The 12,308-nt window shown below is 40.5% G+C and overlaps 1 protein-coding gene across 8 annotated transcripts in view; it reads right to left on the bottom strand.

Annotated features, from left to right (window-relative positions):
- Positions 1-10,886, bottom strand: part of LOC110487638 (protein PRRC2A) — a 42,817-nt gene extending 31,931 nt beyond the window's left edge. For 4 of the 8 annotated variants that reach the window (XM_036971664.2, XM_036971667.2, XM_036971666.2 and 1 more), the window contains exons 1-2: positions 10,565-10,886; positions 7,409-7,560 (exon numbers count right to left, since the gene is read on the bottom strand). In XM_036971664.2, coding sequence (XP_036827559.2) covers positions 7,409-7,523 — 115 coding nt within the window. In that variant the 5' untranslated portion in view covers positions 7,524-7,560; positions 10,565-10,886. The remainder of the gene's footprint in view (positions 1-7,408; positions 7,561-10,564) is intronic. The other 4 variants (XM_036971665.2, XM_090228209.1, XM_090228208.1 and 1 more) reach the window with 1 other exon arrangement.
- Between the last annotated feature and the right edge of the window lie 1,422 nt (positions 10,887-12,308).

The raw sequence follows: 12,308 nt of genomic DNA, 5'->3' as shown, positions 1-12,308 counted from the left end.
CAGTCTGAGGTCCTGAGCACCCAGGAGAAGGTTTTCATCAAGGATCTCTGGGTACTTTGCTCCGTTTATCTTTCCCTCGATCCTGACTAGTCTCCCAGTCCCTGGAAAACATTCCCACAGAATGACGCTGCCACCACCATGCTTCACCGTAGGGTTGGCGACGGGTTCCCTCCAGATGTGACGCTTGGCATTCAGGCCAACGAGTTCAAGCTCGGGTTTCATCAAACCAGAGAATCTTGGTTCTCATGGTCTGACAGAGTGACTACACTGCTCGCCGCGCGTTGCAAAATAAATGTAGAAGTCTATGTTATTCAATTATTGCACCCACACAGCTCGCGAGCGCCTGCGTTGCCAAGGGCTAAAATAGAAGTCAGTTCTATTTCTGATGCAGATTGCGCTGCAATTCCTGCCTCTCTGCATCTCCTCATTTGTTTATAGAAGCAGGTACCCACGTGGGTGACTGAAAGACGAACAAGGTCAGTGGCGGTAATGCACCTAATTTATGAAAGTTGCCAATCGCATTATAAAGTCAAGAGAAGAAAAGGCCTGGAAGGAAGAGAGATGACTAGAAACGATTCAGTTGACCGTTTTGTGTGTGGATAAATTGTCAGAGTAGAGGACCTTTTGCATTTCAGGTAAAATAACAACTCAATGTTTATATCCCAGGACAAATTAGCTAGCAACAGCAAGCTAGCTAAATAAGACAAATTAGCTAGCAAGTGCAAGCTATGTAGCTAAATTGCCATACATGTTTAATGCTTTTTGAACTGTCCCCAAATTAATATATTTGGTTTATTGTTTGTTTTGATATTTTAACCTGCATGTCGTGATTGCTTTTGGTGTGGGGGGACAAAATACATTTATGCACGATGGCGCATGAGCGCAGCCGGTTTGGGTTCCGTGTAAGAGTCTTTAGGTGCATTTTGGAAAACTCCAAGTAGGCTGTCATGTGCCTTTTACTGAGGAGTGGCTTCCATCTGGCCACTCTACCATAAAGGCCTGAATGGGGGAGTGCTGCAGAGATGGTAGTCCATCTGGAAGGTTCTCCCATCTTCACAGAGGAACTCGGGAGCTCTGTCAGAGTGACCATCGGCTTCTTGGTCACCTCCCTGACCAAGGACCTTCTCCCCCGATTGCTCATTTTGGCCCAGGCGGTCAGCTCTAGGAAGGGTCTTGAGCTGTGTTCGAATACTCATACTAACCACACTAACTGTACTATTGTGACGTAAATTGAGTATGATTATTGGTCATAGCATGGATATCGTTAGTATGCCAAAAGTTCCCGGACGTCGTACTAAATTCGCCAAAATACACAAAGTATATAAGCATTGGACACTATTCTTGTGCTTTTAGAGCCAATAATGCAAATGTCATGACTTCATAACGTTATCAGATTTGATGAAAATGGCGGAAAATATGCAGCCGAAGTCCGACAAGAGTGTATACAAATTAAATTAACTAATTATGACAAAAGAAAATATGTTGAGCAATGTAATAAAGTAATGACTTTTCAAATAAGTTACGTTACAGGATACGTTGTCTGTCAATTTGTTAGCTACAGCAATATGTAGCAGTATGTTAGCTAGCGTTAGTTGGCTACTAATAGATTGCCGAACTTGCCAGTATATTAACCGTATGCTATGTAACTATTTATTGACTTGATTATTCACGTAATTCTTAGCTTATCTAAATGGTAAAGTCATTATGCGTTCTCAGTGAACATTGTTAATTCTGGCTATATACTCCGACTTCAGAGCACCCTCGTCTGACGTGTACCTGTGCCAGAGCACAGAATAACAGATGAATTTACGAACGCACAACACCTGTTGAATATGGCCGGTGAGTAAACGCCGGCAAAAAAGTGTCATTAAATTGCTGCCAGCAGCACAGTTACAGTCACCAACACGCTGGATAACATGAAAACAGCCTAACCAGCTCTGCTAGGGTGAGTAAAATGGTCAGAGTGAGGTGTTCTCTCATTTGTTTCCTGGAATCTGTTAGCAAGTTAGCTTGGGTGCCGTTGGGTTGATCAGAGCGTTCTGACCTCACTACACCTTGGCCAGAGCGTCCAGTGTGTACTCTCAACGCTCCGTGAGCAAAACGCTCTGAATTGATGAACACCCAGAGCGCACTTTGGCACTCCAGATTGAATTTACGAACACACCCGAAATTGTAAGATATCTAGCTATTAATTTGTTATGCTAACAAGCTAGCTAGAAGTTGCATAGAAACTGCATTAACTTACGGTAGACAGACGAAGCGCTGGTACGCTCAACTGAAAGGATACTGTTAGTTTACAGTATACTAAAATGAAATAATAGTACATAGTTTAAGTATATACTCATTAAGTATGGCGTAAACAGTATGTTTGTATGGGTATTCGAACACAGCTTTGGTGGTTCCAAACTTCTTCCATTTAAGAATAATGGATGCCACTGTGTTCTTGGGGACCCTCAATCCTTCAGACATTTTTTGGTACCCTTCCATAGATCTGTGCCTTGACACAATCCTGTCTCAGAAATCTAAGGACAATTCCCTCGACCCCATGGCCTGGTTTTTGCTCTAACAAGCACTGTCAACAGTGGGACCTTATATAGACAGGTGTGTGCCTTTCCAAATCATGTCAAATTAATTTAATTTACCACAGATGGACTCCAATCAAGTTGTAGAAACATCTCAAGGATGATCAATGGAAACAGGATGCACCTGAGCTTAATTGAGTCTCATAGCAAAAGGTCTGAATTCTTATGTAAATAAGGTATTTGTTTTCTTATTTTAAATACATTTGAAAATGTCTGAAACCCTATTATCGCTTTATCATTATCGGGTAGTGTGTAGATTGAAGAGTTGTTTTTTTTTACTCCATTTTAGAATAAGGTTGTAACGTAACAAAATGTGAAAATTGGGAAGCGATCTAAATATGTTTTGAGTGCTCTGTATATACAAAAGTATGTTGAGACCCCTTCAAATGAGTGGATTCGGCTATTTCAGCCACACCCATTGCTGCCCGGTGTATAAAATCTTACACAACTATTCAAATTTCCATAGACAAACAATGGCAGTAAAATGGCCTTGCTGAAGAGCTCAGTGACTTTCAAAGTGGCACCGTCATATGACGCAACCTTTCCAACAAGTCAGTTCGTCAACTTTCTGCCCTGATAGTTGACCGGGGCAGCTCTAAGTGCCCTGGTAAGGTGACAGGTAGCGTTGTAGTTAGAGCGGTGGGCCAGTAACCAAAAGGTCGCTGGCTCTTGAGCAAGGCACGTAAAACCCTAATTTTATCCGGGGATGCCATACTACTATGGCTGATCATGTAAAACACCACCTTTCACTGCACCGGGGAATGTGACAAAACATTTTTTACATTATAATTGAGTTTGCATATGCCTAGACCACCAGACCATGGGGCCTGCGCCCAGCGACTACAGTTCATACAAGGCTTGTCAATCACTTCCCATATAATGTTGCTTTTCAGTGAAGAAAAGGTGAATATTCAGTTAACTTTTCCTCAGACTCATCGAATGCTGAAATCATTCTAGAGACAGTTTTTTGCAATCAGCGCAATCGACTGCACCAAGCCAAAACAATTCCATCGATATTCCTTATACAGGGGCCTAGATGGCAGCTAATATGGCTTGTCACCATGTATTGGAGATCTCTCTTTCACTGACAGTAAGAGTCATGTATGACACCCTAAATGCTTGGTATGTTTCAGTGCAAAAGGCAGCAGATTCCAGTTGAGGACACAGCTATAGGCGAAGTGTCTCATTTGGTTTCACAAAAATAGCACAACACAGTGTTGTCACAATATCAACATTTTACTGAAGATCCAATACCAGGCCAAGTATCACGATAGCGAGTAGCATTGCAATACCAAAAGGGAAAAATTCAGTGGCATAGCATATGCTTGTTCCCTTATGCTTGTTCCCGTTTTCTAAACATTATGAGCATGTGCTACACAAAGAAATGGTCACTGATATTCACACTTTTACTCAATACAAAATACATTGAATTGAACTGAACACTGTTCACTAGATAACTTCTTATGGCTGGGGGCAGTATTGAGTAGCTTGGATGAATAAGGTGCTCAGAGTAAACTGCCTGCTACTCAGGCCCAGTTGCAAATATATGCATATTATTAGTAGATTTGGATAGAAATCACCCTGAAGTTTCTAAAACTGTTTGAATGATGTCTGTGAGTATAACATAACTCATATGGCAGGCAAAAACCAGAGATAAATCCAACCAGGAAGGTGGAAGGAGGTTTGTAGTTTTTCAAGTCATTGCCTATCGAATACACAGTGTCTATGGGGTCATATTTCACTTCCTAAGGCTTCCACTAGATAGCAACAGTCTTTAGAACCTTGTTTGAGGCTTCTACTGTGAAGGAGGAGGGAATAAGAGTTGTTTGAGTAAGGGCTCTGCCAGAGTGGCATGAGCTGATCACGCGCGCTCACGTGAGAGCGACCTGCGTTCCATTGCAATTCTAAAGACAAAGGAATTCTCCGGTTGGAACATTACTGAAGATTTATGTTTAAAAAAAAAAAAATTAAGAACGTTTATTAGGAGTATTTCTGTAAATTGATGTGGCTCTCTGCAAAATCACCGGATGTTTTGGAACTACTGACCATAACGCGCCGATGTAAACAGAGATTTTTGGATATAAATATGAACTTCATCGAACAAAACATACATGTATTGTGTAACATGAAGTCCTATGAGTGTCATCTGATGAAGATTAAAGGTTAGTGATTAATTTTCTCTATTTCTGCTTTTTGTGACCCCTCTCTTTAGCTGGAAAAAAGGCTGTGTTTTCTGTGACTTAACATAATTGTTTGGTGTGCTTTCGCTGTAAAGCCTTTTTGAAATCGGACCCTGTGGTGGGATTAACAACAAGTTTCTTTAAAATGGTGTAAAAATACTTGTATGTTTGAGGAATTTTAATTATGAGATTTCTGTTGTTTGAATTTGGCGCCCTGCACTTTCACTGGCTGTTAACGGGATTCAAGCCATAAGAAGATAACAACACTGCATAGAACGGGTCATTTTCTCATACACTGAACAAAAATATTAACGCAACATGTAAAGGGTTGGTCCCAAGTTTCATGAGCTGAAGGGAAAAAATCCCCTACGTTTTCTTTAGCACAAAAAGCCCTCTCTCTCAAATTCTGTGTAAAAATGTGTTTATATCCCTGTTCGTGAGCATTTCTCCTTTGCCAGATAATCCATCCACCTGACAGGTGTGGCATATCATGAAGCTCATTAACCCATAAGAGTCTAAGCCCCGTCTAAGCCGGGAGACAGGTTCTAAGAAACTACAGTGCATCCGATAAGTATTCAAACCACTTGACTTTTTCAACATTTTGTTACATTACAGCCTTATTATAAAATTGACTAAATACAAAATGTTCCTCAATCTACACACAATACCTTGTAATGACGAAGCGAAAACTGGCTGTTAGTTTTTTATTATTGAATTAACAAAATTTTGAACAGAAATACCATACATAAGTATTTAGACCTTTTACTAAGAGACTCGAAAATTGAGCTCAGGTGCATCACATTTTAATTGATCATCCTTGAGACGTTTCTACAACTTCATTGGAGTTTACCTGAGGTAAATTCAATTGATTGTACGTGATTTGGAACGGCACACACCTGTCTAAGTTCCCATAGCTGACAGTGCATGTCAGTGCAAAAACCAAGCCATGAAGTCTAAGTAATTGTCCGTAGAGCTCCGATAAAGGATTTTGTTGGGGCACAGATCTGGGGAATGGTAACAAAAAATGTTTGCAGCCTTGGTCAGGGAGGTGACCAAAAACCCATTGGTCACTCTGACAGAGCGCCAGAGTTCCTCTGTGGAGATGGTTGTCCTTCTGGAAGGTTCGCTCATCTCTGCAGCACTCCACCAATCAGGCCTTTATGGTAGAATGGCCAGACGGAGCCACTCGTCAGTAAGAGGCACATAACACCCAGCTTGGAGTTTACCAAAAAGGCACCTAAAGGACTAACGGACCATGAGAAACAAGATTCTATTGTCTGATGAAACCAAGATTGAACTCTTTGGCCTGAATGCCAAGCATCCTGTCTGGAGGAAACTACGGTGGGACCAGGTTCTTAGACTGGGGGCGAAGGTTCACCTTCCAACAGGACAACGACCCTAAACACACAGCCAAGAGATGGCTTTGTGACAAGTCTCTGAATGGCATTGTGTGGCCCAGCCAGAGCCCGGACTTGAACCCAATCAGAGAGACCTGAAAATAGCTGTGCACCAATGATCTGCACCCAACCTGGCTTGTAGCATCATACCCAAGAAGTCTTGAGGCTGTAATCACTGCCAAAGGTGCTTCAACAAAGTACCGGGTAAATGGTATGAATAATTACGTAAATGTGATGTTTAAGTTATTATTATTTTTTTTTTAGTTGCAAAAGAAATCTGAAACTGTTTTGCTTTCACATTATAGGGTATTGTGTGTAGATTGATGAGGGGGGTGGGGAAAACTATCTAATCCATTTTAGAATAAGGCTGGAACATAACAAAATGTGAAAAAAGTAATGGGGTCTGAATGCACTGTATATGGAATTGTTTCAAGGTCATACCAAGGATCATTTTGCTATTTGATTTAGAATTTTAAGAAAATATATAACAATTATTTGACAAAAACATTTTTTGGGACCCACCTGCTATTAGCCCACACAAATCAAGTCAACAACAGATTCACTACATGGAACAACAGATCACAAAAGTCCCAAAACAAATCAAAAGGAAGTTTGTTTTGAAGTGTCTGTCATGTGAGAGATCAGGAAACTTTTTTTGTTGTTGATGTACTTATCCCCTTATTTTTTGGCACTAAACTGTCTCCATATATACTGCCATTCAATGTTTCATAGGCGGATGTGGAGGAAAGTTTGAATCCAGAGGGGGCGTGGACATCGACCTTAGGGTTAAACAGCATGATCATTACACGGGTGTGCTGGGGACAATAAAATGCCACTCTTAAATGTGCAGTTGTCACACAACACAATGCCAGAGTCTGTTTTCTTTTAAATCAATAACCGAGTTTAAGTGATCAAAGGGGGAAAAAATAATGTAGACATTCATATGTAATGGGGACACAATAACTCCAGTTCTTGTGAAGGATGTATTTGATGCAACGTGCTAAAACAAGTGGACTAGGTGTGCATGCACAACCAAGTCGGCCCATAGATCCTATGTTGACAAAATTAGTGTATAATATGACCCGTTTATTATAACTTGTATCAACAAGAACAATCAAACTATGATCAGAACACGACGGTCCGATCGGGACACCTCCCATCAACACCTGACAATGTTCGACTTTTAAAAGGGAAGGCTTTGCACTATCCGCACACAGAAAACTTGGACAACGGAAACGAGAATACTCACCAACAGGCTTTTGTGCTTCAAGGCTCTTTCCTTTGTAGGTATCAAACAGGTTGAGAGACGCATACTTGGATTTGCCATCCTTCCCCTTTGCAGTTTGCCCAGAGCGCTCTGACATTGCGCTGTCCGCTCATTGAGTATGGTGAGCCCTGAGACTGGGAGAGAGAGAAAGAAATGGAGACATTTGATGCAGCACTAGAACGTGGGGGTAAATGTGGTGTTGAGTTCACGCAGGTATCTAAACAAAACACGTCCAGATATCCAGTCTTTGGTTTGCAGTGTGTGCGTGACAAAGTTTGTAGTGTGGACAAAGAGGGAGAAGACCGTGCTCAGGACAGGTCAGTAGCATTACAGAGACCTGTGTGTGTGAGCAGAGCTAGTACATTGCCATAAACACGTCAACACAGGAAATACTGTACCGAGAGAATAATGCAATCCATGGCACAGTTGCCATGGTGATGCATTATAAATTATGTTCAGTTCTACTAGGTTTGCCTTGAGAGGGGTTGCCTCCATGGCAACACCAGGGTTGAGCCAATTGTACTGCTCACCAATACAATCCACTGGGTTGACATCTGTCCAATTCAAAGATTTGGTGACAGCTAGAGGTGTTATGTGTATGTATACTGAACAAAAATATATACACAACACTCAAAACTTCCAAAGATTTTACTGAGTTCATAGAAGGAAATTAGTCAATTGAAATAAATAAATTAGGCCCTAATCTACAGATTTTTCATGAGGAGCAGCCATGGGTGGGCAAGGGGGGGGGGGGGCATAGGCCCACCCACTGGGGAGCCAGGCCCAGCCTATCAGAAATTTTTTTTCTCACGCAAAATGGCTTTATTACAGACAGAAATATTCCTCAGCACCCCCCCACCCCTCAGATGATCCCGCAGGTGAAGTAGACAGATGTGGAGGTCCAGGGCTGGCGTGAATACACGTGGTCTGCAGTTGTGAGGCTGGTTGGACATAATACAAAATTATCTAAAATGATGTTGAGGCAATTTATGGTAGAGAAATTAACAAAGTATCTGGCAACAGCTCTGGTGGGCATTCCTGCAGTCAGCATGCCAATTGCATGCTCCCTCAAAACTTGAGACATCTTTGGCATTGTGTTGTGTCACAAAACTGCACATTTTTGAGAGGCCTTTTATTGTCCCCAGCACAAGGTGTCCCTGGGTTAAGATCATACCGTTTAATCAGTTTCTTGATATGCCACACCTGTAAGGTGGATGAAATATCTTGGCAAAGGAGAAATACTCACTAACATGGATGTAAACAACTCCGTGCACACAATTTGAGAGAGATTTAACATTTCTGGGGTATTTTATTTTACCTCATTAAAACATGGGACCAACACCTTACATGTTGCGATTGATTATAATTTAGTTCAGTACAAACCCTGTCAAACATTACAAAAACAATCTCAGTCTTGTAGGCAGTGCCATCTTGTTAGAGGTAAATGTTGCCCTCAATGTAATTTAACAAGATGGAGATAAATTGGAAGATGCACAATGAGTTGAGGAATATCAAATTAATATATGCTTATCGGAGGTCCTCTGTAGCTCAGGTGGTAGAGCATGGTATTTGCAATGCCAGGATAGTTATGTGTTATTTCATAGTTGATGTCTTCCCTATTATTCTAGTAAAATAACATTTAAAACCACTGGAATGAGTAGGCGTATCCAAACTTTTGTGTGTGTGAGATATATATACATATATATATACAAACACATAATATATATAGTGATCCTGCCCATTTTCTGGCAAGATTGTCAGAGCTCAACATTTCGGTAACATTTTCTTGCAAGATTGAAATAAACAGTAACTGTTTAGGCTGTAACTGAAATGTTGAGCTCTGACAATCTTGCCAGAAAATGGGCAGCATCACTATACTGTGATTTCATGTAGTTATATCAAGAGAGAAGGAGCAGTGACAAGCCATGAGTACACAGCATAAACAGTGTCATGTTAGATGGGTATTCAATAGTGCACTGCAAACCACAAGAGCAATTGACAAGATAACTTGACACATTTAAAGACTGCAACAATAAAGACAGGAAGGCACCCATCAATAACTATGCCAGATGATGAATCAAGAATGTTTTCAATGCACGATTGTATTTAGTGAAGATTGCCTTAATGATTTAAATATACTTGAAAGTCATACTACTGTCTCAAAAACTACCAAATAGCAATGAACCTCGTGTGCCTAAGTAGCCCAATGAGATTAGAAAATTAGGTCGTGGGATGGCCGGCAAATTGCATGTTGTGCGGGGATTAACAGGGCAGCTATGGAAGCCATCGCTACAATACACCAGGAAAGGGCCTTTAACACAGAAAGGAGTTCAGGACCAGCTACAGCCTGTCATCATCAGCATCATAACCGCCAACACAGTACCCTCAACGGCAATAGTCAAACACACACACATCCCAAGAATATGCTTAAACAAGAACGTTTGTTAGCACATATAATTCACTGTAGCCAACGTTAGCTCAGTGAACAGCTAGCCAGGTAGTTAATGCGGCCTCCATATTCACGTTGGGGGGGGGGGGGGCTGCGATGTTTCGTAATGCATATCCAGTTGGTGAAATGAATTTAGTTGCATTCCTCGTGGAATCACAGTGGATACGTCAATCATAACTCACATTTAATGCGATAATAATGATCGTATAAAGCCCAAATACTAGGAACTAGGCGATTTGGCAAATTATTTCATTAAGATAACAAAACAAAATGGCGGTGCGGGTAGGCCCATCTTTAGAACAAACCGGTGAGAAATGAATCTAGCTAGTTAGCTAACGTTACTTGCGTTGACGATACGAACATTGAACATTCACCCACGTTGTGAAAACACAATTGGCTGTTGTGTAACCAGATTATTGTATAACTATCGAATCGAAAATAGTAACCTAGCCATCTCCAATATATCTTCCTACAACTCGTCCTGTTAAGAACCAAACCAGACAGCAATTGAGCAGATTGTTAAACAACACTATTCTCGCTAGCGAGTGACTGTTAGCCGACGCTAACATTAGCTAGCTAACTAAGGTTACCTCATTAGCACACATCTATTGCGGTTGCCATCGTTACATATCCACTATAATATAACTAGCTTTTTTTTACATCAGGAAATACAATATGTAGCTACTAACCTGGTCTTGTCCCGACTTGTCTCGAGGTTGTACGGCAGAATAATGTAATCACGTTAGCTCACTACACTAGCTTATTGCTCACGCTGGTGCTATAAAGTAACGTTTACCCTAGCTTGCTAGCTGAAACTACAAATGTATTTATATTATAAAACCAGAGAGGGGGTACTGTAGATTGACGTGTGTAAAAGCGGCTTACTTGTACTCCTTTTTCTTTTTCCACAAAACAAAATAAAAATATTACAGGAGAACTTGATCCGTCACTACAAGAGCCGTCAACGGCTACTACAGACCGTAGTGCAGAGGGGGGCGGAGGGCACGCAAAGAGGGCGGGGTCAGATTAAAATAATGAGTTCCGAATCCGCATTTTGGCCTATCAGATCTAAAATGTTGGATTATTTTCAATTTGCATGGATTTAAATCACGCCCTGTACCCTACATTGTCATGTCGTGGAAACATTTACGTAATGTATTTGTAGCAGTTCATCCAGTGAACAGTCTACTGTTGCCGCGTTCAAAACAACTGGGAACTCGGAAAAATGTGGTCAGACGAGGGAAACTCATTTTGAACGGTCATCCCAACTCGAATTTCCAACTGGGGATCTCGGACCACTTTCGAGAACTTTGACTGTCGTACTTGAAGATCACTGATTTGACCTCATATTTTTCCAGAGTCCCCAGTTGTTTTGAACGCACTGTTTATCGTGTCACACTGTCTGGCTGCTATTTATGAACACTAAAACAAAATCAAGTGTGTGTTTTTCATTCTCACTATAATGCAATTCAATAGTTTATGGTTTATCCCTCTTGATCATCTCTCATGCATGACCATATAATTAAAGGAGAAGTTCACCCATGTTTACATGTTCAATCTTTCTGTGCTTGTAGCTGATCACCCAAACAGTTTTTAAATATTTTGTTTCATTACAGAAAAAAAATGGTTGTCACATTGCCATTGATTACAATTAATTATGAAAATGTGTCTAAAACATGTTAGAAAACGCTCCAAAACACTCCAAACCTATTGTTGATTGATGTATTGTGAGTTGGCTTGGAGTGTTTTGTAGCGGTTTTTAACATGTTTTTTAGACCAGAAGTTCAACCTGTTAAACTCTGAGCGGAGTTTAAGTGGTACCCACTCTGTCAATTTTGGCCAGAGGCCGTAAATCACCAGCTATGGTTAGTGGTGTAAAGTAATTAAGTAAAAATACATTAAAGTACTACTTAAATCGTTTTTTTTTAAATCTGTACTTCTTTTACTTTTACTCCACTACATTCCTAAAGAAAATCATGTACTTTTTACTTCATACATTTTCCTTGACACCCAAAAGTTTGCGTTACATTTTGAATGCTTAGCAAGCACGAAAATTATCCAATTCACACACCTATCAAGAGAACATCCCTGGTCATCCCTACTGCCTCTGATCTGTCGGACTTACTAACCATAAATGCTTTGTTTGTAAATTATGTCAGTGTTGTAGTGTGCCCCTGGCTATCAGCAAATTAAAACACAAGAAAATCATGCTGTCTGGTTTGCTTTAATATAAGGAAAGTGAAATGATTCATACTTTTACTTTTGATACTTAAGTATATTTTAGCAATTACATTTACTTTTGATACTTAAGTATGTTTAAAAGCAAATACTTTTAGATTTTTACTCAAGTAGTATTTTACTTGGTGGCTTTCACTTATACTTGAGTCATTTTCTATTAAAGGTATCTTTACTAATGTATGACAATTGAGTACT

The sequence above is a fragment of the Oncorhynchus mykiss genome, chromosome 30 (assembly GCF_057628025.1).
Source record: "Oncorhynchus mykiss isolate SJ-2025 chromosome 30, ASM5762802v1, whole genome shotgun sequence".
In the NCBI taxonomy this organism is placed as follows: domain Eukaryota; kingdom Metazoa; phylum Chordata; class Actinopteri; order Salmoniformes; family Salmonidae; genus Oncorhynchus; species Oncorhynchus mykiss.
The sequence above is the reverse complement of the archived record's forward strand: the minus strand, read 5'-3'. Positions and strand labels throughout refer to the sequence as shown.